This window comes from Brachycentrus maculatus, unplaced genomic scaffold, assembly GCF_059751285.1.
Source record: "Brachycentrus maculatus isolate JH-2025_06_01 unplaced genomic scaffold, ASM5975128v1 h1tg000114l, whole genome shotgun sequence".
NCBI classification, from domain to species: Eukaryota; Metazoa; Arthropoda; class Insecta; order Trichoptera; family Brachycentridae; genus Brachycentrus; species Brachycentrus maculatus.
This window is the reverse complement of record NW_028280867.1, coordinates 1-27766: the sequence shown is the minus strand read 5'-3', so window position 1 is coordinate 27766 and position 27766 is coordinate 1. Positions and strand designations below refer to the sequence as shown.

The window sequence follows — 27766 nt, the reverse complement described above, 5'->3', positions numbered from 1 at the left end:
GTGTGGGCAGAAGGCAGATCTCCTGGCTCCAGAATATACCAGGCTGGACAAGGATCAGGACTGTCTAGAGCTACCCGAAACAAGGACAATTACTATCAAGTGTTGAAAATAATGTTTGAGATGGTTTAAAATAAGGGTTTCTGTTGTTTAGTGGTCAGTCTCCATGGATATCTGTCTCTGGCGAGTCGAGAGGCGGATGGAGGCCCTAGATCCTGGAAGACCCATGAGTCCAGGTCTGGAGAAGGAGGCGGATCCTATGGAAGACATAGAAGCCACTGAGGTGATGGAAGACCGGCGCTGGTACGTGGCTTGCGGCTCGGCATCTTCAGCAGAAGCCCTGAAAGTGGACAAGAAATATTCATTAATTGATTCGGCAGTCACTTTGTGGTCGAATCTATTCATTGTAATTAATGTTTTACTTAAAAATACCAACTAGCGAAAGTGTATTTACTATGAAATGCATCAATTTAAAAAAGACATACTTAGCCAAAGACACACTCGAAATGTTGTAAATAAATTAACTGTTCAAATTGTAAGTTAAAATAAATTTAAAACCTGTTTTCAGGAGTTTCTCGAGCATGTTAATACTATCCAGGATTTGGGTCTCACATACAAATGGAAAGGGTCACGCTCAATAAAAGCTTTCCTCATCCCACCATAGGTGGCTATTGTGAACTCTGTGTTACGAGTTTGATCGATATATAAATCTGCTAAATTATATATAGCAATGAACCAACTCAAGATACCAGGAAAAGAACCAAAGTAAAGGACATCATGGATCGAGTAGCAAAACTCAAATGGCAGTGGGCAGGACATATCGCTCACTCCTTTCAAGAACGTCATAAATCAAAAATCGTAAATTTTCAGTTGTGCATGTTTTCGGAATGCCCAGAAAATGTACTATATCCCAGCAAAAGCGGCATATTTTTAACTTAATATTTACCTCCTACAGGGCGGAATGTGTTGTTTTTGCATTTTGAAGAAAAGGTATTTTTTTTTAATGTACTAAATAGTTTTCAAAAGGAAAAAAAAACCTTCAGGTTTTACCTAAAAAGATCTGTTGCACAGTAAAAAGTTCAATAAGTGCCTTGATTTTTATTTTTAATACATTGTATTATATTTTTAAACTTAAAAAACATTCTCCTGAAAAATCAAGTTTTTTTTATTTATGACGTTCTTGAAAGGAGTGAGTGATATAGCGAGACAAGACCCCACAAGATGGACCCCAAGAATTCTACGACGGAGACCTTGGGAGAGCAAAAGAGGTGTCGGAAGACCCCAAAAGAGATGGTCCGATGACATAGTCGCTGTGGGTGGTAGAAACTGGCTGCAAGCAGCATCCGACCGGAGGAAATGAAAAGAAGGAAAAGAGACCTATATCCAGCAGTGGACGTCAGGCGCCTCATGGAGAAGGAGAAAAAGAATTATGAACCAACCTTCCACCCCAACAAGGCGACTGCCAGAAGGTTTGCTCCTTGCCAAAGTCCTCTCCATCCTGCATCGTCTGAGGCAGGACTTTGTCGACAGTCTCCGGGAGGAACAGACACATCAGGCCTCCAATGATGCCTATGATCCCCAGAATCAAAAGAGGCAGAGACTTGTGAACTGTCACCTAGAAAAAAGAATACAGCACAGTGTGTTAAGTAAAAGTCTGCCTGGCGTTGCTACTTGGGAATTTAAGCTTTGGGTAGTCTGTTTGAATTGTGAATCATCATTTGGAAAAAAATAATATAAACAGCGTAAAGTCAGCCTGGTGTTCCTCCTTGGAATTTTGGGTTTGGGAGTAGTCTTTTAGATTTGTGAACTGTCACCTAGAAAAAAGAATACAGCACAGTGTGTTAAGTAAAAGTCTGCCTGGCGTTGCTACTTAGGAATTTAAGCTTTGGGTAGTCTGTTTGAATTGTGAATTATCACTTAGAGAAAAATAATTTAAACAGTTGAAGTTAGCCTGGTATTCCTCCTTGGAAATTTAGGTTTGGGGGTAGTCTGTTAGATTTGTGTCACCTAGAAAAAAAGTATTCAAAGAGTGTATATGGTGGAAATCTGCTTGTTGTTCCTTCTTAGGACTTAGGGTTTGAGGGTAGTTAGTCAGACTTGTGAACGGTCTTCTAGAACACAAAGAATATCAAACAGTGTATAAAGATGAAGTCAGCCCGGCGTTCCTCCTTAGAAATTTGGAATAGGAGATTTAAAAAAAAAAGAGAAATATTTGTGTATTTATTATTTATATAACACTATTATTTCTATTTCATATTATTTCTGTGAGCCTAAGCGGCTCATTATTAGAAATAGGTATCAAATTGTGGTAGAGTGGCTTCGAACCGAGAAACTCTGGCTTAAGAGTCTGTGACACTAACAAATGTACTCTCTAATGCTGCCCAGACGCATCGCCCTGCGGACAAGCTAGACCTGGGCTGCCACAAAATAACTTTCAAATGCTGCCCAGACGCATCGCCCTGCGGACAAGCTAGACCAGGGCTGCCACAAAATAACTTTCAAATGCTGCCCAGACACATCGCCCTGCGGACAAGCTAGACCAGGGCTGTAACGAAATAACTTTCAAATGCTGCCCAGACGCATCGCCCTGCGGATAAGCTAGACCAGGGCTGTCACAAAATAACTTTCAAACGCTGCCCAGACACATCGCCTTGCGGACAAGCTAGACTAGTTTTGCCACAAATGAGCTCTCAAATGTTGCCCAGCAGACAAGCTAGACCAGGGCTGCCACAAACGAACCCTCAAATGCTGCCCAGACGCTTCACCCTACGGACCAGTTAGACCAGGGCTGGCACGATGAACTCACCAGGTACACGATGAAGGGCGACACCAGGGAGCCGACGTAGCCCATGATGTGTATGAGGGCCACCCCTTGCGCCCTCACGACGGTCGGCAGCAGCTCGGCCGCGTACTGCAGCCCGATGTTGTACGAGATGTTCACGGCGAAGCGGCCCATTATGGCTAGACTGGCCGATGGAGCACCTTGAAGGAAAAATGTACAGTCATAGTAATGGATCGATCTTTGAAATGAGGAGATTTTATTTATTTATTTTATTTTGTATACATTTATTTAAATCACAATTTATACATATTTAGAACTTTTTTTTGCAGAGACCCACCAAGCTACCTTGTGTGTCTTGTCGGTGGAGTTCTTTTTTAATACATTTTTATGGTTTTTAACGATTTTAACCTAATATACACACAAAAAAGAGAACAAATTAAGAATATAAACATTTTACAATATTCATAAAATTAACTCTCGATCATTCACCCATTCCTTTATTTTGCCTTATTTATATGTTCCATATTTTACTTTGACCTCTAATCCGTCGGCAACAAATTAAAAATAAATGGTTTAAAAAAAAATGGTTTCAGTATAAAAAATTTAAAAATGTAAAGATCGCTTTTTTCTTTCTTTATTATTATTATTATGCTGGATCATTTAAAAATAATTACAATAAATAAAATAACGTTTTTGATATCTCATCAAAGATGAAGAAAGATATGGAAGTCTGGGCATTTACGGGGCCAACGACCGTCATAGGCTGGTTTAATTGGTAACATTACACACGTGTAACATTCACCAATCCTACCCATTATTGAAAACCACACTACACAAATTCTTGGAAGTTCTATGTATATGAACCAATTTTAAAACATTGTTATTGAATCATTAGAACTTCACAAGAGACATCTCAGCTGTCCAAACTCAAAACACAGTAAGGGACATTTTTCTGTAGTACGTTTTTTTTGCATTTTTGGACTAAGTAGAATCTATTTAATCCAAAAATGCAAAAAAAAACGTACTACAAAAAATGTCCTATACTGTGTTTTAAGTTTGGACAGCCGATCTATTGGTGAAATGAAGTATTGTTTTTGCATTTTGAAGAAAGGGTATTGTTTAATTATTTTTTTTTTTACACAAAATATTTTTCAAATGTAGAAAAAACGTTCAGGTTTTACCTAAAAAGATCTGTTGCGCAGTAAAAAGTTCAGTAAGTGGCTTGATATTTATTTTTAATACATTGTATTATATTTTTAAACTTTAAAAACGTTCTCCTGAAAGATCAAGTTTTGATTTTTGACGTTCTTGAAAGGAGGGAGCGATATCTCTAAATGTAATATTTACCCATGGGAACAGCTGTAGCAGCCAGACTGAAGATTCCGCTGAACACCATGGATCCACATGCAAGCCAACGCCTACCCCATCTAGAAAACAAATTAAAAAAACTAAATTATATATATCTCAACATAGATGAAGGGGAATGTGGACTACTGGGTTGGGCTGATTTAAGTGACCACTATATACAAGTGTCCGCCTCCGTGGTGTAGTGGTCAGCGTGTTTAGCTACCGTGCTGGAGGTCCCGGGTTCGATTCCCAGGGGGGGGTGAGAATAAATATTAGTGATTTTACAATGTAATATTTATTTAATATTACCCTGGATAGGTTCCTAAAGCGTGAGAGTGATCACCTTGCCTTCATATAATAAGTAATGATCAATAAAACACTGCTTCAATTCGATGCAGTGCCCTATGCACCATTGGGTGCGGAAAAGGGTTATATATAATAAACAAGTGTAGTATTCACCATTCTACTCATGATTGACAGCCATACAACTTGTAACAGACTCCTGGTACCAATTATCGTGTATGGAAGTGAAGCGTAGAGTTGCAAATAGTAGCAGAGCTAGACCAAGGAAAACTCGGCATGATCAAGCATTTCAGTCAGGTCGGAAGTCAGGATTATCGGGGGGTATTTATGAGCAAATGTGGAAGAGGCGATGATTATATGCAAAGATAGATTGGGGTGGTGTTCCATCCTCCCTGCCTACCCCTGCGGGGAAGCGGCGTGTTAGTTAGTTTTGAGAACTAATAAATCAACATATAAGCATAAATAGAAATACAAATATTCTCAATATTATTAATATTTAAAGCATTTACTTTGTGGTTAGTCATTTTTACTTATTTTTTTTTATAAAAATGTTAATAATATTAATATATAACCACTCACCGAGATTTTTATGTCAACTGGTTTGGAGACGTACCCGTCTCTTCGTCAGGACAATCACTACCACAGCATGCAAGCAATACCACCCTTCACCACCGTAGCACCATTTACACACTTAACACTACACAAAATGTCTAACATATGCGATTTTTGATCGACCCGAAGACCAACATGCACTAAAGGTTTCAGCAACAGACATACGAGCCGAGGTTAAGTGCATGTTAAACCATCCTACGAGCATATAAGTTGGTTCAATAATATGTTTAACCCTAGTGCATGTTTAAACTCGGCTCGTAACGCATGTTTGTGTTGAAACCTTTAGTGCATATTGGTCTTCGGATCGACCAAAAATCGCATGTGTTAAAGAGTAGTTTTAAGTGTGTAAATGACGCTATGGTGGTGACGCTTGTGTAGTTTTAAGTGTGTTAATGGTGCTATGGTGGTGAAGGGTGGTATTGTTTGCATGGTGTGATAGTGATTGTCCTGACGAAGAGTCGGGTACGTCTCGAAACCGGTAGACATTAAAATCTCGGTGAGTGGATATATACTAATATTATTAACATTTTTGTAAAAAAAATAAGTATGAATAGGTGGTGTAATTTTTTGCAGCAAACCAATCCACCAGATTGTGACCACAGAAATATTTTAGATAAGCAGTCTAGGGCAAAGGCTCGAAGAACAAAGAAAAGGATGATTTGATGCACAGTCGGTTTTCAAAGATAGTTGGCAACATCTTACTTGTCTAGTACTAGAGTCAGCAAAGAGTCGGCTGGCAGTTCTGTAGCAGCAGCAACAGTGAAGGTCAAGAAGACGTCGAGGCCCAGGGAGCCGACGTTCCTCACATGCCCGTCGAACACCAGCGAGATGATCATCCATATGGCAACCAGCAGCAGCACAGTCTTCCTCAGCCGAGGAGTCTTGAAGAGCTCCAGCACGGAGTACGTTCTGCCTGATGTCTCCTCTTCCTTCTTGATGCGAAGACATGTTTCCTGTGGGATAGACAGATCAGGGAAACGGTTAATGAAGGATTTGTCATAGTAGAAGAAGCCATCAGCTCATCATCGTCATATAAGTCTGTAATAGCAATATTGTCTGCCTCCGTAGTGTAATGGTCAGCACGCTAGGCTACCATTCTGGAGGTCCCGGGTTAGATACTCAGGGGGGGTTAAATAAATACAAGCGATTTTTTCACTATAATATTTATTCAATATTACCCTGGACTGGTTTCTGAAGCGGAGGGCTGATCACTTTTCCTTCATGCGTAAAGCGATCAAGATAACACTGCGTTATATGACGCAGTGCCCTATGCACCATTGGGGTGCGGATAAGGGTTTTATTATATTATAAAAACAATAAATATTCAGCGTTGCCAATGTCAATTTTCAGAATTCCCCAAAAATCTAGGTCAAATTCCTCAAATTGGGGAAAAACACAGTCCCAATTCCCCACAAATTCCCCACACAATAATCCCAAGATAAAAAAAAGTAAAAAAAATAATACTTTTTTTAAATTTGAAATATGAACGCCCTAATTGGGCTTTTACATAAAATGCATGATAATTAAAAATACATTTGAAACGATAAAGAATATATCGGAGTCATACAGGAGAAAGTGACCAAGTGCATTTTTTGCCATAACGTGATCATTGACTATTTAAAATCTTACTAGCTTAATAATGCCCTGAAAAACATCCCGAAAGATTTTAAACTCGGAAGTATAATATATTGACTTGTTAAAAATGACTAACTGCATTGGTGTTTATTTTCTTGCCAAGCAAAAGTGACTTAAATGGCCCTCCTGAACATTTTACGTTTTGGTAGTTGGTCACTTTCTCCTGTACGACTACGATATACATTCAGCGTTGCCAACGTCAATTTTCAGAATACCCCAAAAATCTAGGTCAAATTCCCCAAATCGGGGAAAAACAAAGTCCCAATTCCCCACAAATTCCCCACACAATAATCCCAAGATAAAAAAAAAGTAAAAAAAAATGACTACTTTTTTTAAATTTGAAATATGAACGCCCTAATTGGGCTTTTACATAAAATGCATGATTATTAAAAATTTATATAACGCAGTGCGTTTATATAACGCAGTGCCCTATGCACCATTGGGGTGTGGATTAGGGTTTTATTTATTATTATTATTAAAAATACATTTGAGACGTCATAGAATATACAAGAATACAGCCTTAAAAATGGCTAGTATTCATATTAGTAATATAGTACACAAAAAGAATAATTGACACATTTTACTCATTATTTTGTAGCATAAACAGAGTTCAAAAAAAAAAATGTAAAAAAATTATGTAGAATACAAAAAAAATACTTAAAGGAGAACACACAAAAAAATATAATTTTAAAACATTATTATATCAATGGTAAAATGTTGAAATGCCCGCATTTTCCCCACATACTGCCAACCCCCACAAATTCCCCAATCGAGTTGAGATTCCCCGCAGATTGGGGATTGTAAACTTTCCAATGTTTCCGTATTATATCAATAACTGGTAAAATGTTAAAATGCCCGCATTTTCCCCACATAGTGCCAATCCCCACAAATTCCCCAATCGAGTCAAGATTCCCCGCAGTTTGGGGAATCTCCGCAGATTGGGGATTGTAAACTTTCCAATGTTTCCGTATTATATCAATAACTGGTAAAATGCCCGCATTTTCCCCACATAGTGTCAATCTTTCCGTCTTGTCAAATAGATTAATTTAATGACGGTATTTTTTTTAAGCTTAATTATCTTACGTTGAAATCGTGGAAGGCCTTATCGGGGATTTTGGTTTTATTTATCTTTTCAAATTTCTTCAGGATGACGCCAGCCTCTTCGATCTTCCCCTGTGAGACGAGCCATCTGAAAATAATTTAATAAATAATATAATTAAAATTTCATCATCGTTAATTTTTAATGATTGTCTTAATTTCTATTTTAGATGGACTGTTTGCCACAAGTATAAATCTCAACGTTAGTATCAATCTCTATTATAGATGGACTTTACGTTTCAAGTATCAATCTGTATTTTTATTTTTTTTCCTTTATTTTAAATTCTTTTGCATTGTGTTTTACATCTTGTCCGCCTCTGTAGTGTAGGTCAGCACGCTCGGCTACCGTTCTGGAGGTCCCGGGTTCGATTCCCAAGGGGGGTAAAATAAATATAAGTGATTTTTTCGCTGTTACATATATTCAATATTACCCTGGACTGGTACCTGAAGCGGAGGGCTGATCACCTTTCCTTCATGTGTAAACGATCAAGTTAACACTGTGTTTATATGAAGCAGTGCCCTATGCACCATTGGGGTGCGGATAAGGGTTTTATTATTATTATTACGTTACAAGCATCAATCTGTATTTCTATTTTTTTCCTTTATTTTAAATTCTTTTGCATTGTATTCTACATCTTGTCCGCCTCCGTAGTGTAATGGTCAGCACGCTCGGCTACCGTTCTGGAGGTCCCGGGTTCGATTCCCAAGGGGGTTAAAATAAATATAAGTGATTTTTTTCAATGTAATATTTATTCAATATTACCCTGGACTGGTGCCTGAATCGGAGGGCTGATCACCTTTCCTTCACGTGTAAACGATCAAGATAACACTGCGTTTATATAACGCAGTGCCCTATGCACCATGGGGGTGCGGATAAGGGTTTTATTATTAAATTCTTTTGCATTATACAAACATGACATAAATTCAAATACAAAAAGTATGAGTAAAATATAAATACATAAAAAAATCCCACAAAGGCATAGATGGTCTGTGTGTGGGTATACAATATAATTTAGGGGTAGTAAAGGGTATAAGGGTATAGGTATTATAAGTACAACTAGAATAATAGTGTTAATATAAAATACAAAAAATTCTTGACTATCAGAAAACAATTTTTTTTTTAAATGAAATTAAAAACTTAAAAACATAATAAATATGAAAAAGTAAAAAGTAAAAAAGTTAGCAAGCATGTACTACATGAGTGATACGTCTACAAGAAAACATGGAATTTATGTTACATATATTAATCTCTATTACAGATGGACTTTTCGTTACAAGTATCAATCTGTATTATAGATGGACTTTACATTACAAATATTAATCTCTATTATAGATGGACTTTACGTTACAAGTATCAATCTGTATTGTACATGGACTTTGCGTTACAAATATTAATCTCTATTACAGATGGACTTTACGTTACAAGTATCAATCTGTATTAAACTTGGACTTTAGGTTACAAATATTAATCTCTATTATAGATGGACTTTACGTTACAAGTATCAATCTGTATTAAACTTGGACTTTAGGTTACAAATATTAATCTCTATTATAGATGGACTTTACGTTACAAGTATCAATCTGTATTAAACTTGGACTTTAGGTTACAAATATTAATCTCTATTATAGATGGACTTTACGTTACAATTATCAATCTGTATTATACATGGACTTTACGTTACAAATATTAATCTCTATTATATATGGACTTTACGTTACAAGTATCAATCTGTATTATACATGGACTTTGCGTTATAGATGGACTTTACGTCACAAGTATCAATGTGTATTATACATGGACTTGACGTTACAAGCTTCAATCTCTATTTCTTGTGGAACGTCTGTTGAAAGTGTGATTAAATTAGTAGCAGGGTAATACCTGGCACTTTCCGGGACAGCCCAAGGAGTGGCCACAGCCAATAGGAGCGGAGCAGAAGTGGCTATGGCGAACCATCTCCAGTCGGCTATGAAGTACGCTATCCAGGGTAAGAGGCATGTCGCGAATGTGAAAAAGAGGGCGATGGACATGTTGGCCACGAACGTCCTCCACTTTGGGCCCACGTACTCCAGCACTGGAAGGAAAACGGGCAAAAATCAGTGCCTAAACATTGAAAGCGCCCAACACTCACTCCTTTCAACAACGTCATATATCAAAAAACTTGATTTTTCAGGAGACCGTTTTTAAAGTTTAAAAATATAATATTATGCATTGAAAATAAATATCGAGCCACTTATTGAACTTTTTAATGTGCAACACATCTTTTTAGCTAACACCTGAATGTCTTTTCTCCTTTTCTCCAACAACGTCATATATAAAAAGTCGTCAATTTTCAGTTGTGCATGTTTTCTGAATGCTCAGAAAATGTACTGTATCCCAGCAAAAGCGGCATATTTTTAACTTAATATTTACCCGCTACAGGGCAGAAAGTGTTGTTTTTGCATTTTGAAGAAAGTGTATTGTTTAATTATTTTTTTAAATATGCTTAGTATTTTTCAAATGAAGAAAAAACATTCAGGGTTTACCTAAAAATATCTGTTGCACAGTTAATAGTTCAATAAGTGGCTTGATATTTATTTTTAAAACATTTTATTATATTTTTAAACTTTAAAAACGATCTCCTGAAAAATCAAGTTTTTTTTTATATATATGACGTTGTTGAAAGGAGTGAGCGATATGTCAATATTGTGCGATACACAAATGGCATTGTATCTACAAATATAGTTTAGTTATCTAGAGTTAAAACGTACTCTGAATGAATTGTGGTCACCCTATATATTACCCTAGAATTAATTACCCAAATGTGTACAATAATTATTCAAATCGCAAATACAGCGTACTTTAAAATCAATATACTTAACCTTGATACGATACAGCTGACAATAACTTATCATTTGAGAATGTAAAACCATAAATTAAAGCATAAAATACTTATCTTATACTCATTTGCTAATATGTAATGTGATAAAGTGATTTCCATATTTTAAAATAATTTTAATTTTACATTAAGGGAATACTGGTCGTTAAAAATGGATAAATTCTTCCATAAAATAATTGCCTACACTATTAATGAAATTCAGAATATAAGATTTAATTCATGTTAATTAATATTGATTATTTAAAATTCTGTAACTGAATAAGTAACGGTTTACCAAAAGTAAGCGTTACAATCTTGTAACTGAATAAATAACTGTTTGGAATAAATAACTGTTACAATCCTGTAACTGAATAAGTAACAGTAGCATCTTTATAATGTAAAAACTGACATCAAAGAAGAAAGGAGGGCACGGAGATATATAAAATGAAAGGATTTTAAGGTAAGGTTAAATAAATATGAATTAAAATTAATTATTATAAATTTGTAGGATAATTACCGAGTATATACATCATGGTGAAGCAGTTATCAAAGGCAAGGCCAACGAGGAACCTGCAGACGCAGAAAGACCAGAAGGAGTTGCACCAAGCAGTGCTGACACCTGCTACAAATCCAACCACATTCGTTCCTGAAATCAAAAAAATATATATAGATAACAATTTATTTTTTTCAAAACCTATTACATACGTAAGTCATTATATAATATTCGCGAAGAGTAATTTGTATTTCTCATTTTGGGACATGGGATTCATGTTAACAAGACTGGAACACAAATAATGATAATAATAATAAATAGGTGAGGAAAGAACTGCTAAACTTAATTTATGAGGCGAATGTAGTTGATAAAAATAGCAGAGGAAGACCTAGGAAAACTTGGCACGATCAGATACATATATCAAATACTTAAAAGCAGTTAGGTCAGGAGTCGAAATAATCGGCGAGTATATATATATATTAGCAAAGCCTATCTTAGCAAAGCCACTAGTCCCTATTGAATACATGAAACAGCTTACCGTACGATGACATATCGCTCACTCCTTTCAACAACGTCATATATCAAAAATCGACAATTTTCAGTTGTGCATGTTTTTCGAATGCCCAGAAAATGTACTATACCCCAGCAAAAGCGGCATATTTTTAACTAAATATTTACCCGTTTTCGCAAAGTGTTGTTTTTGCATTATGAAGAAATGGTATTATTTAATTACTTTTTTAAATATACTAAAATTCAGATTTTTCCTGAAAAGATCTGTTGCACAGTAAAAAGTTCAATAAGTGGCTTGATATTAATTTTTAATGCATTTCATTATATTTTAAACTTTAAAAATCTCCTGGAAAATCAAGTTTTTTCATATATGACGTTGTTGAAAGGAGTGAGCTATATGAAGAGATGCATGAAAAGCGAAGATTGTTTGAATTTACAGACTGATGTGGCGTTCTATTCTCTCTACCTACCCCTGCGGGGAAGCAGCGCGATGACTAGCAAGTAAGTTGTTTTTTATTTATATAGTAGGTATTATATATAATCTGTTCATGAAAAAAACTTTTTTGGGTCCAATGTCGCTATGTAAAAAATAGCGTACAGTGAAATATGACGAAACTCAAACATAAAATTAGCTCGTCGTATAATTTTATAACATGTGATAAGGAAAAGTCATATTTTAGTTTATTATTTAATATCATTATTAGCCATTGTAAAAAAATTGGCATTGAAACACGCGATGTGATTTATAAACACGTGATCAGAAATATCCAGTGATCCAATAGAAGTCTAATCTCTGTGGCGAGATGTAGCACTTCTTCAAAAAGGAAGTGAGTGTAAAAGGTACCTACCTACTTGCAAATAGGTACTTACCTACTACCAAATACAAAGGTACTTATCTTCTTGCAAAGAGATACTTTCCTACGTGGAAACAGGTACTCATCTACTTGCAAACCGGTACATTCATACTTTCAAACTGGTACTTACATACTTACAGAGAGGTATTTACCTACTTGCAAACAGGTACTTATCTACTTTCAAACAGGTACTAACCTACTTGCAAAGAGGTACATTCCTTCTTGTAAACAGGTACTTACATACTTGCTAAGAGGTACTAATCTTATTTTCAACAGGTGCTTACCTACTAGCAAATAGGTTCTTACCTTCTTGGAAAGGTACCTACTCACATACAAAGAAACAGGTATCTGCCTACTTGCAAACAGGTACCTTGCTACTTACGATTTGGTGCAAACAAGTACCCCTACCTGCAAAAAGGAACCTATGTACTTGCAAACAGGTACTTACCTATTTGATAAGAGGTACTTACACACTTGCATACAAGTACCTACCTACTTTCTAACTAGTACCTACCTACTTACAAACTGGTACCTTTCTACTTGCAAACTAGTACCAAATTACTTGCAAACTGGTACCTACCTACTTGTAAAAAGGTACTTACCTACTAAAGCCGGTATACGTCCGTATTTATCGGCGAGCCAGCCGAAAAGGAACCCTCCGACGATGGCTCCACAGAAGAAAACCGCTTGCGCTGTTGCCGGCAGGCCGTCCTTGTCGCACACCCAGTTTAACTGCAAGAGCAAATGAAACAAATGTTTAATTCATCCCACAAAGACTATATGTTAGACATTAAAAGGGTATTATCACTTGGGAGGAGTATCTAATTTAACCTATAAAGGATTGTGTAAGACTCGTGAAGTGTTTATATAACTAACTAACCATCACGCCGCTTCCCCGCAGGGGTAGGCAGAGAGAATAGAGCGCCACACCACTCTGTCCTTGCAAACATTCTTCGCCTCTTTCACGTTCATGCATCTCCTCATACATACCCGCCGATTGTTACGACTCCTAACCTGACCACTTTCAAGTATTTGGCATACCTGATCGTGCCATGTTTTTCTGCTGATATAATCGATATCGTGCCAGTGTTTATATCAGCCGATATAATGGATTATTTCATTCATAAATTTCTTTTGAAAATTTCGCTTTCGTAAAAATGTTTTTTGTTTAAGTTGGTAACGAATGACGTCACAGAAACGAATCCGCACTACTACTATTACAGCTCTATAAAGCAGGTTCATAAAGGGATACGCCCCATAGTACACCCGATGACGTAAAATTTGATGACGTATACGGACGTCCGTTTTTCGTTGTATTGAAATATCTAAAGTTTAAATCTTCATATCTCCCTTAGTTCCCTACAGATTTCAATAAGAATTTTACCGATAGTCTTGTGATTATTCATATTAATTTATTAGCCAATAATCACATGTCATGAGAATGTCCATTACTGTTCTCAAAAGTGGGAAAACCATTCGGATAAGTGTGTGCGTCGGGGAGGTGACCACTTCGAAGGGAACCCAGACCAGTGGCGGTACTTCCCTAGAAGCCCAAAAGCCCGGCTTGCCTAACAACTCAAAATAAAAATGACTAAATCTAGACCAAATGATTGAAAATACATAATTAATGTATGACTATTTTTAAATTATCGCTTACATGATTATTAAGCACTATGCATGCCATTATATGGTGATGGTACTTATTGGTTATGGTTAATATCTGAGGATATTTTATTATAGTGAACATTTTCTTTATTTCAAGGTGATGGCTATACCTTACAAAAGTTACATGTTAGCATATTTTTACAATGATTACAATACATTGTTTATATTTATAATACTTTCTGGGTGCTTACTATACTGGGAATGATATGAGGTGAAGAAATTATAGGTACATCATGTATTCACGAATGTGAAAAATAATGGGTTTGCCTTACTGGTGAACCCTAGGCACGCCACTGACCCAGACATATATGTAACTTCTAAAGTACATTTTGTTTTATGACGTCAGTCTATGTATTAATTAAACATGCTATGTTTGTATTGAATAATCAATTGAGTTTTATAATTTAACCTTGATAATGTTATAGAAAGAGATTAGCGGAACCTGCCTAGATCAAATAACAACGTCTTTATTAAGTAATATATCGCTCACTCCTTTCAAGAACGTCATAAATAAGAAACTTGATTTTTCAGGAGAACGTTTTTAAAGTTTAAAAATATAATACAAATTATTAAAAATAAATATCAAGCCACTTATTGACCTTTTTACTGTACAACAGATCTTTTGATGTAGAACTTGAAGGTTTTTTCTCCATTTGAAAAATATTTAGTATATTTAAAAAAAATAATTAAACAATGCCTTTTCTTTAAAATGCAATAACAACACTTTCTGCCCTGTAGCGGGTAAATATTAAGTTTAAAATATGCCGCTTTTACTGGGATATAGAACATTTTCTGGGCATTCCGAAAACAGGCACAACTGAAAATTGACGATTTTTGATTTATGACGTTCTTGGAAGGAGTGAGCGATATGTGTAATATTATTTGTTCAAACGGTCCTTAATATCGCTCACTCCTTTCAGCAACGTCATATATCAAAAATCGTCAAATTCCAGTTGTTCGTGTTTTCGGATTTCCCGGAAAATGTACTATATCCCAGCATAAGGGTTTAAAATGTTTTTGGTTTGAATGTATGAAGAATTAAAAAAGAAAAAATTTTAACTTAATATTTACCCGCTACAGGGCAGAAAGTGTTGTTTTTGCATTTTGAATAAAAGGTATTGTTTAATTATTTTTTTAAATATGCCAAACATTTTTCAAATGGAGAAAAAAACATTTAGGTTTTGCCTAAAAAGATCTGTTGCACAGTAAAAAGTTCGATAAGTGGCTTGATATTTATTTTTTAATACATTGTATTTGTATTTTATAAATGATCTCCTAAAAAAATTTTTTTTTTGATGTATGACATTGTTGAAAGGAGTGAGCGATATGTGTTATAATAAAAACATTGAAATCCTAAATAATACTGCAAAAAAAATATTTGAAAAAATCATATGTAACTTTGTAATCTCTGCTTATTACTCAAATCACTTAAATCAAAATAGATACCACCGCGAAGTCACACACGATCAATTCCTTGGATCTCATATTATCAATGAAGGAACTTGTGAAGGAGAGATTAGACGTCGTATCGCCATTGCCAAAAGTGCCATATCTAAGCTAGACAAAATCTGGAAAGCCCGGGTGCGAGTAACAACACCAAGATGAAGCTTGTCAAGAGTTTGGTTCACTCCACTTTTCTCTATGCTGCTGAAACATGGACCATAAAAGCAGCAGAAAGGAGAAAAATCGTGGTGTTGGAGGCGCATGCTCCGAATCCCATGGACAGCTAGACGCACCAACGAGTCCATTCGCCAGGAACTACACTTGGATGGCTTGACTCTGGTCAATGTCTGTACACGACGGATTCTCCAGTTCTTTGGACACTTGGAGCGTTGCAATGAAGATAGCCTGGAACGACTGGTTGTGATGGGTAGCCTGGAGGGGAAGAGAGGGAGAGGAAGATCCCCACACGATGGACCGATGGAGTTAAGGTGGTTGGAGCGCTACGTGAAGCGCAGTCAAGAGATAACTGGAGAAGAGTCATTGCTTCCACAAGGGTCACAACTCTCAGTAATGAGGAGTAAGACGGAGAAAAAGGAATCAAAAGAAAGCTAAAAGTAGACTGATTGCATGTTTTATTTAAATCTGTGTTGGGAACAGGAGGGATAATCTAGTGTGGGCCAATCAGGAACTTGTCAGAATTTGCTCATTGCTGGGAGGAAACCACGTTGCACTCCTCAGGAGAAGGTGGACTGCTGACCATCCTCAACAGGCCTTCCGTTCCACTAGAAGAGGGTTCGGCATTTTGTGTCCTAGCTTGGTTTATGGTACCAATGTCCTTCACTAGTTTCATCATGTATGATACCACCTCTCGTGACAGTACCTTATCTCATCAGCAGGCCTTCCGTTCCATTAGAAGAGGGTTCGCCATTTTGCGTCCTAGCTTGGTTTATTGGACCAAAATCCTTCACTATTTTAACTTCATTTTCGTCTGAGTGTTCATACCTCTACTGTATTAATCAATACGTGTTTATTTTACATACAAAAATACTACAATTAACCGTATTATGGATACTTATAATAAAATGTTTAATGACGTAGATATATTTGGGTAAAGCACCAATTCCATAAAAAAAGAACTAAGCAGGAAATTAGGTGAATGATTGATCGTTGCCGTTTGTTCAACAAGCCAACTGTTTATAATCCCTGTTTGTTGGATGATTTATGTTGACATGGAATAGGTACTACACACACACTCACACACACACACACACACACACACACACACTCACCCCAACCAACATAACTTTCATAAGAATAGTATTATCAGTGGATTTTTTAATTGGCTGTAGATTTGTTAATCGTTGTTGTATATTGTTTTGTAGTGGCTGTAAAAATCCCAAATAAATAAAATAAAAATAAAATAAAAATAAAAATATATTAATATGTATTATTTAAGCCTGATCATTTGGTACAAAGATCGCTTATGTAGGTTAATGAGAGAATAATTATCTCCGCGCAGATGCACAGTGTTGCCAGAAGTACCTACCGGGATTATTTCTTAGGAAATAAATACGTATCGTTCACCTGTAGCTATTGGTTCCTACCCGCAGGTACAGGGTGGCGCAAAATCAATCACCCCATCGGAAGACGTTATATTTTTTTCAAATAGCGTCGTACGTCAATCATATTCGATGTTTGTGAACTAGATATACCAAAAAAATTAGGATGATGCAAAATTAATAATAATAATAATAAAACCCTTATCCGCACCCCAATGTTGCATAGGGCACTGCGTCATATAACGCAGTGTTATCTTGATCGTTTACACATGAAGGAAAGGTGATCAGCCCTCCGCTTCAGGAACCAGTTCATTGAATAAGTATTACAGTGAAAAAATCACAAATATTTATTTGAACCCCCCTGAGAATCGAACCCGGGACCTCCAGAATGGTAGCCGAGCGTGCTGACCATTACACTACAGAGGCAGAAAAAATTAATGATCCATTTTTTATTTATTTATTTAAACTTCAAACTTTATGTACAGAAAATGAATATAAAAGTATATTGGCGGGCTTATTGCTAAAAAGCATTTTCTTCCAAGTGACCAAAAACAGACTAGTGATATTGGTCAAAACGTTTGATACCATATATAGCTGTTTGCAATCAGAGGGTAGATAGTAACTGGAACATTTAAAAATACATAAATTACAAATCGACATTTTTGTTTTTGAATACCACTTTCAGTAAGTAAAAAAATGATTTTCAGCTATGGAAATCTTTACATGTATGTAAATATAGACCTTTACAATTTTTCTATTGAGTGTAAAAGATGACATCGGTTAGTATTGATACACACTTTGTTTGTATACTGCAGCTGTCTACTTCACAAATCGCTCACTCCTTTCAAGAACGTCATAAATCAAAAAACTTGATTTTTCAGGAGAACATTTTTAAAGTTTAAAAATATAATTCAATGTATTAAAAATAAATATCAAGCCAATCACCTCATAGAATCAAATCACGTCTTCAAAAAAGACACGGGAATAAAAATATTAAACACTAATAATAAAGGGTTAAAACTAAATAATATGGAGATTTTTTATATTAGGAAAGCACTTAAAAATAATATTCCTCTATTTAACAACCAAATCAATTTTACATATAGTCCATTGTTTGATTCGACATCGATTAAACACGATTCGTCAATATCCAATTCAAACCCCGCCCACTCCTTTCATCCTACAAGTATATAAGTAGATTCGATTCCTAATCTAATTTTAATGTACGTTTAACCTCGGCTCGTAACGCATGTCTGTATTGAAAACTATAGTGCATGTTGGTCTTCGGGTCGACCAAAAATCGCATGTGTTAGACATTTTGTGTAGTTTTGAGTGTGTAAATGGTGCTATGGTGGTGAAGGGTAGTATTGTTTGCATGCTGTGGTAGTGATTGTCCTGACGAAGAGACGGGTACATCTCGAAACCGGTAGACGTAAAAATCTCGGTGAGTGGTTATATACTAATTTTATTAACATTTTTGTAAAAAAATAAATAAGTAAATATCAAGCCACTTACTGAACTTTTTACTGTGCAACAGATCTTTTTAGGTAAAACCTGAAGGTATTTTCTCCATTTGAAAAATATTTGGTTTATTTAAAATAATAATCAAACAATATCTTTTCCTCAAAATGAAAAACCAACACTTTCTGCCCTGTAGCGGGTAAATATTAAGTTACAAATATGCCTCTTTTGCTGGGATATAGTACATTTTCTGGGCATTCCGAAAATATGGACAACTGAAAATCGACGATTTTTGAAATATGACGTTGTTGAAAGGAGTGAGCGATGTATGTAGTTATGGACCTTAACAATTTTTCTGTTAAGTGTAAAAGGTGATATCCGTCAGTGTTGATACACATTTTTGCCCATTTAATATATATTTTTTAATACTGCAACTGTCTACTTCACAAATGTGAAATATGATTTCCGTGCGACGTTATTTGCAAAAATTATAGCATCTTCCGATAGGGTGATTAGTTTTGCCCCACCCTGTACGTATGTACAATTACATGCTAATTCATTCAGAATTTTACTGAGCAGCTCTTGCTGTTATTGCTTGACTTTGTAATATGGAAAATGTTTTTTTTTCTTCATACATTTTACAAGTTTGTTATTCGACATCATTCAAGTTATTAAATCTCAGAAAAAAATAGAAAAAAAAGCAAATTTTCGTATCTTCATATCGCTCACTCCTTTCAAGAAACGTCATAAATCGAAAAACTTGATTTCTCAGGAGAACGTTTTTAAAGTTTAACCTTTTAACCGCGTTCACTTTGTTCTTGAGAGACGCCCGTGCGCGGCGGTATTTCACCGTTTTTTAAATGATTACTTTTATCATGTATTTAGTTAAGAAATGATTTATTTTCCTGAACAAAAACGTTCAATGGGATTCATTGTGCCTTTTTGGTACTCTATAATACACTTGTGTCACATTATTCTTGAAATATATCGTAATATAAACAAATAAGATCGTAACATAAATAAATCAAAGCACACATCGTGTGTCACTCTTACCCACTGGCGATGCGTAGCGTCGAGAGTGAGACAGATATAGGGCATGATTATGGCGCGGACTAATTACCGACCGCAAGAAAAATCAGAGATCTGATATTTTATTCATCCTTGTGATGTTACAAATTATTAGTCAGATATTTCAACAGATGTCATAAGGCCAAGAATTGACGTATTATTTTATCCAAAGTTCCACACCATGAAAAAATCCCTCCAAGTTGAACTGAGGTTCGAAACTTGGAGCAAAGTAAAAACACAAACGGTTATGTCAGCCGCGTATGGGGAATGTTTTGTGAAAACACATACGGTTATGCGAGCCGCGTGGATCCGGTTAAACATATAATATAATGTATTAAAAATAAATATCAAGTCACTTATTGCACTTTTTACTGTGCAACAGATCTTTTTAGGTAAAACCTGAAGGTTTTTTCTCCATTTGAAAAATATTAAGTTTATTAAAAAAAATAATTAAACAATACGTTTTCTTCAAAATGCAAAAACAACACTTTCTGCCCTGTAGCGGGTAAATATTAAGTTAAAAATATGCCTCTTTTGCTGGGATTTAGTACATTTTCTGAGCATTCCAAAAACACGCACAACTGAAAATTGACGATTTTTGATTTATGACGTTCTTGAAAGGAGATATTATGTCGTCTTTTAACACATTGCTAACAAGGTATTTTGGGGTTACTATGCCAGAAATACCGCGATTTAAACATAAATAATTACAAATTAAAATGTGTTGGATAATTTATAAACACCCTGCCATTTTTTAAACAAATCTATTTTAAAATCTTACGAAAATATATCTTTTGACTCTTCACTCTTTGCTCTTTTCTCTGATTTTAAGACAAATTTAATTTAATTTAGCACTGTAACCCCTACTAAAATAACTCTATCGTTTCTGTGATGTCATTCATTGTCAACTTACGAAAATAACGTTTTTTTTAAGGCAAATTTTCCAAAAGAAAATTAAGAGTGAAAATATTAACTATATCGGCTGCTATAAACACAAAACCAGTCTAATATAATCCTTTATAGGTTGAGTATGTTAAATTAGATATTTATATATATATATATATATATATATATATATATATATATATATATATATATATATATATATATATATATATATATATATATATACATATACGTGTGTATGTGTGTGTGTTGACATATATATACAAGTTTACATGACGTCATAATCGTTTTCGCTAGTTTAATAAAAATAAATTTCAGTGAACGATATTCTATACTTTATATCATGGGTCGGCAACCTTTTGTTGTAAAAGGGCCAAATATTTTTCATGGGGATCAGTGCGGGCCGCACTTGCAGTAGGTATACATACAATATTTATGTACAAATATTTTAGTTCTAAAAATAAAACGCTAAGTGTATATTTTAACGACATTTATTATATTTAATAAAATCAATGAGATTCCCTTCGCTCCCTTTCTCGCTTCCTTTCACTCGATTGTGTATAATATCGTCCGTCATGTGCGTTGCGGCGAGAATCTCGCGGGCCGCACCAAGATGTCTCGCGGGCCGCATGCGGCCCGCGGGCCGCAGGTTGCCGACCCATGCTTTATATAATCGAAGCACTAACTTTGTGATTTTCCATTTTATAATTAAAATGTAACTTTGTTTCAAAATCACTGTAAATACTTTATTATAACATAATTATAATGTCTACCGGTTTCGAAGCTAACCGCTTCTCTATCAAGACTTAGTAGACAAGTATCAATCAGTCTTGATAAAGAAGCGGTTAGCTTCGAAACCGGTAGACATTATAATTAGGTTATAATAAAATATTTATAGTGATTTTAAAACAAAGTTACATTTTAATTATAGAATGATATTCTCTTTTTTTAACGGTTTCTAGTTTGCCAACAATAAATATTCAAAAATTTTATATTTTCCGCAATTTATCACGTGTTTTCTCTAACGTGATAATAATTAATTTAATTTAATTATTTTTTAAAATGATTTATCACGCGTTTCCGCTAGTTTAATAATAATAAAAGACAATAATGCTGAAGTGGGAAGTCAGCGAGGGTCATTCACACCCGACACATTGCGTTCAAGATCAACTGGTCATTATAACCAGGTAATTACTTGGCATACAATCTTTTAATGAGCGTTCAATTCACCCTTTTTACCTAGATACGGAAAAACGCAAAATTATTTACTATTATGAATATTTTTTTACGTTCTTCCTAGCTCCATCCCAACGTATCGTCTTTCTAGACAGTTTTGATCAGCTCTCTTCATTCTCGAGATGTAGGTACTTCTAGGCTCGAGGCTAGGAATATATCGCTCACTCCTTTCAACGACGTCATATATCGCTCACTCCTTTCAAGAACGTCATAAATCAAAATACTTGATTTTTCAGGACAGCGTTTTTAATGTTAAATATTATAATGCAATGCATGAAAAATAAATATGAAGCCACTTTTTGAACTTTTTACTGTGCAACAGATCTTTTTAGGTAAAAGCTGAAGGTTTTTTCTCCATTTGAAAAATATTTAGTAAATTTGAAAAAATAATTAAACAATACCTTTTCTTCAAAATGCAAAAACAACACTTTCTGCCCTGTAGCGGGTAAATATTAAGTTAAAAATATGCCACTTTTGCTGGGATATGGTACATATTCTGGGCATTCCGAAAACATGCACAACTGAAAATTGACGATTTTCGATTTATGACGTTCTTGAAAGGAGTGAGCGATATATAAAAAAAAACGCAAATTTTCAGTCGTCTATGCTTTTGGAATGCCCAGAAAATGTACTATATCCCAGAAAAAGCGGCATATTTTTAATTTAATATTTACCCGCTACAGGGCTGAAGAAAACGTATTGTTTTATTATTATTTTTTTTAAATATACTATATATATTTTTCAAATGGAGAAAAAACATTATGGTTTTACCTAAAAAGATGTGTGGCATAGTAAAAAGTTCAGTAAGTGGCTTGATATTTATTTTTAATGCATTTGCTTATATTTTTAAACTTTAAAGACGATCTCCTGAAAAATATTTTTTTTACATATCGTAGTCATACAGGAGAAAGTGACCAAGTGCATTGTTTTACAAAAACGTGATCATTGACTATTTGATATCTTACTAGCTTAATATTGTCCTGAAAAAATCCCAAGTATAATATATTGACTTGTTAAAAATTACTAACTGCATTGGTGTTTATTTTCTTGCCAAGCAAAAGTGATTTTACGTTTTGGTAGTTAGTCACTTTCTCCTGTACGACTACGATATGACGATGTTGAAAGGAGTGAGCGATATGTCAGAACGGCCTTGAGTGCCGTTAGGACGTCCCTGAGCCTGAAGGTGAAGCCGAAGCATGGGTACTAACCCATACATCTAGGTGTAAAAGTAGCAGCTACTCGTCATAGCTGCTATGACGAGTGCCTAGCCATCTAGGTGCAAAGTATATGTTTGGATAAACTAGTGCTCATACATCTTTGATAGTCCCAAGAATTAACACTAAATATGGGAGTCCAACACTGCAATATATCGTTCCGAACATTTTCAATTTGTTGCCGACGGATGTTAGAGGTCAAAATAAAATATGGAACAAAGGCAAAATAAAGGAATGGGTAAATGATCAAGAGTTTATTTTATGAAAATTGTAAAATGTTTTTATTCATAATTTTTCTCTCTTTTTGTGTGTATATTTGGTTAAAATCGTTAACAATAATAAAAAAATATATTAAAAAAGAACTCCACCGACAAGACACACAAGGTGGTTTGGTGGGTCTCTGCAAAAAATTGCTTTAAATATGTTTAAAATTGTGATTTCAATAAATGTATAAAATTTATGTTAATAAAAAACAATATATGTATAAATATATATATATATATATATATATATATATATATATATATATATATATATATATATATATATATATATATATATATATATATATATATATATATATATATATATATATATATATATATATATATATATATATATATATATATATATATATATATATATATATATATATATATATATATATATATATATATATATATATATATATATATATATATTATATATATATATATATATATATTTATATATATATATATATATATATATATATATATATATATATATATATATATATATATATATATATATATATATATATATATATATATATATATATATATATATATATATATATATTTATATATATATATATATATATATATATATATATATATATATATATATATATATATATATATATATATATATATATAAATATATATATATATATATATATATTTATATATATATATATATATATATATATATATATATATATAAATAATATATATATATATATATATATATATATATATATATATATATATATATATATATATACATACACATATATATATACATACACATATATATATATACATATACTGGCAGTACACAATGGAGTTCTGGTTCCAACCCTTATGTATGGAAGCGAAGCATGGAGTTGGCAAAAGAAGGATGAAAGCAGACTGAATGCAGTCGAAATGCAATCACTCAGACGAATGTGTGGCAAAACGACGTTTGATAGATGTTCGAATGATGAAATAAGGAAAGAATGTAAGGCTGAGATAAGCATTATCGATAAAATTAAGAAAGGTGTATTGAGATGGTTTGGACATGTGGAGCGTATGAGTGAAGAAAGAACGGTTAAACAAATTTATGGGGCAAATGTAGTTGGAAAAAGAAGCAGAGGACGACCGAGGAAAACTTGGCACAATCAGGTAAGTCAAATAGGCAGGGTCAGAAGTCGTAATAATCGTCGGGTATGTATGAGGAGATGCATGAACGTGGAAGAGGCGAAGAATGTTTGCAAGGACAGAGTGGTGTGGCGCTCTATTCTCTCTGCCTACCCCTGCGGGGAAGCGGCGTGATGGTTAGTTAGTTAGTTAGTTTTTTGTTCAATTCAGCGTTGTTACCTCGGTGGTGATGGTCGAGTAAGGTATCTCTCCCGAGAACTCCCAGCCGTTGCGGCACTTGCGTTGCGGCCACGAGGAGTTGGGGCCCGATGGTCCTCCGCCGGCGGCAATGTCCTCCCAGGACACGTCGTACTCCATGCAGCGCGACCGCTGCCCGTGCGCGTCGGTCGGGATGGCGAGGCGCCATCTGCGAAACGAAAAAAAAACAATTAATAATCTACTCTTTGAATACCGTAGAACGGGCTACTTGAACTTTGACGTGTTACTTGAGCCCAGTACAAAAAAAATTAAATCGTATTTGGTCTACAATAATGACTATATGGTGACAATAAGTGTCACCTGTCAGGGAAACAATGAGTCATGTCGATGCGTTCATTATTGTAGACCAAATACAGATGCCCGCCTCCGTAGTGTAATGGTCAGCACGCTTGGCTACCGTTCTGGAGGTCCGGAGGTCCCAGGTTCGATTACCAGGGGGGGTCAAATAAATATAAGTGATTTTGTCACTGCAATATATATTCAATATTACCCTGGTCTGGTGCCTGAAGAGGAGGGCTGATCACCTTTCCTTCATGTGTAAACGATCAAGATAACACTGCGTTTATATGATGCAGTGCCCTATGCACCATAGGGGTGCGGGTAAAAGTTTGAATGGAAATATAGCCACAAATATTTGATTTTAACGGAAAACAAAAAATAAAAAAAGATGAAAATGAAAAAAAATAGCAAATATGTGCTATAGAAGTAATACGTTTAAAAGAAAAAGGAAGAATTTTAATCAACTTATTAAAACTCACAGTAAAAAACAATATTTTTATTGCAAACGTCAAAGCCCAGCTGGTAGGCGGCGGCCATCTTGATTAACCGAACCGTGGTTCCGAGTTCCGCCGGAAATGACCGAAGATTACCGAAGTCTTGTATCTACGTATTGCTACTCGTATAAAACGACCATGAATTGAGTAATTTACGTGTATTTTTATTATTTTTTGTTCAATCCAAGTTTCAATTAAAACCTCGGTTTTTTAAGCTTGTTCTGCGTAGAAAATCATCTTCGTTACAGTTAATTGACGGACACGGTCATCTGAATTTCAAAACACGGAAATAATTGCATTTTCTTTGATAATTTTTTTCGGACAATCCGGAAGCCTTTTTTTCGTGTATTAGTAATATTTAATTTTAATGATTGTGAATCATAAAAACTTCGTTTTGATTTTCTGTCATGCTTCTGCTGCTAACGTTTTCCTGCAGAGATAGACAGAGAGGATTGAACGCCACATTCTACTGTAATGAAATATACTCCTACCTTTCTTCACTTCCATTCATCTTGTCATACGTGCCCTCCGATTTATTTCTACGTCATCATTCAAGTATTTCAAATAGGTACTCGAAAGTGGTCAGGTTGCGCGAGAGATGCATGAACGTGGAAGAGGCGAGATTGTTGGTGCGCAAAGATATCCTTTTGCATTACACATATTGTGTTATGCAAAAAATTAAAAATACATATACTTATATGATATTTTATGAGTATCTAAGTAATTTTTTAAATGATCTGAACGCAATATAGCTGTAAAAATGAAAAATAAATTATGATTTTGTATGCCGACGATACTGTGTTTCTTGCCGATAGTAGAGAAGACCTGCATGAACTGGTGAGAAGGGGGTATATAATATGGAAATCTAGGCATTTACAGGGCTTACGACCGTCAAAGGCTGTTTAATTGATCACTTTACACATGTGTAACGTTCACCAAGTCTACACATGATGGACAAAAACACTATTCAAATTGTTGGAACGTCAAGATATTATGATCAAATTCGAAACACATTGCTTGACTTCACTAGACTTTACTAGAGACATCTATGGTGGGATGAGGGAAGATTTTTATAAAGCAGAAAACTCTTTCATTTGTATGTGATGTCCGAACTATATATATATAACTATATATGTATATATATATATATATATATATATATATATATATATATATATATATATATATATATATATATATATACCTATATATATATATATATATATATATATATATATATATATATATATATATATATATATATATATATATATTGTGTTTTATTATTTTCACAAATATTTCAATTTCATACTATTTATGTGAGCCTAAGCGGCTCATTATTAGAAATAGGTATCTAATTGCGGCAGAGTGAGTTCGAACCGAGAAACTCTGACTCAAGAGTCCGCGACACTAACCACGGGACCACAACCGATATTTTGAGCTGGAAAGAACCATAAACCAAGAAAAAACTAATACTATCCCAATCGGTAGTTAAAAAGTAACAGTCATCCATTATTCACAGCTCTAATGAGCAATCGGATTAAAAAACCGAATCAAATAATGACAATAAAAGAGATCTATTTCTAGCCTAATATGTAATTAATACGAACCAGTTTATTTTATGGTTTATCTGATTTGATAATCGTTGACGGGGGTTTGAAGATTGATAGTTTAAATCCGATAACAAATACAGTAAAACTTAAATATAACGGACCTCTATCTCACAAACTTGACAAAAAATCCAGTCGAAAATAAAATAAATAAAAATCAACCAGTTAATATTATCTTGTATAAGAAAAGCCCTTATTTTTTACCACTTGAGTTATATTTATTTTATAATTAAAATGTAACTTTGTTTTAAAATCACTATAAATATTTTATTATAACTTAATTATAATGTCCACCGGTTTCCAAGCTAACCGCTTCCTTATCAAGACTGATTAATACTTCAGTCTTGATAAAGAAGCGGTTAACTTTGAAACCGGTAGACATTATAATTAAATTATAATAAAATATTTATAGTGATTTTAAAAGAAAATTACATTTTAAATATAAAATGGAAAATCACATAGTTAGTGCTTTAAATATAAATTATATATTTATTTAATTTAAACGACTAGTTTCGGAAGCTATGCTTCCATCTTCGGGTCTAAATATAAACTGGAAGCATAGCTTCCGAAACTAGTCGTTAAAATAAAATCAATATAACTCATGTGGTAAAAATCCAGTATTTTTCTTTTAAAATTTCATCATGACTTACCACAAAGTGAATTCCGAAACAACAAATATAATATTAT

The 27766-nt window shown here is 34.4% G+C and overlaps 1 protein-coding gene across 1 annotated transcript; it reads right to left on the bottom strand.

Moving 5' to 3' along the window:
* On the bottom strand, nucleotides 1-25980 carry LOC148309974 (organic cation transporter protein). Its single transcript, XM_088259189.1, has 11 exons — nucleotides 25961-25980; nucleotides 24658-24844; nucleotides 13089-13218; nucleotides 11147-11275; nucleotides 9654-9846; nucleotides 7760-7865; nucleotides 5744-5994; nucleotides 4127-4206; nucleotides 2804-2979; nucleotides 1437-1612; nucleotides 1-337 (listed from the first exon to the last, which is right to left on the bottom strand). The coding sequence occupies exons 1-11, from the start codon at nucleotides 25978-25980 to the stop codon at nucleotides 148-150; spliced, it is 1638 nt and encodes a 545-aa protein (XP_088115315.1). The 3' UTR covers nucleotides 1-147.
* Nucleotides 25981-27766: the final 1786 nt, after the last annotated feature.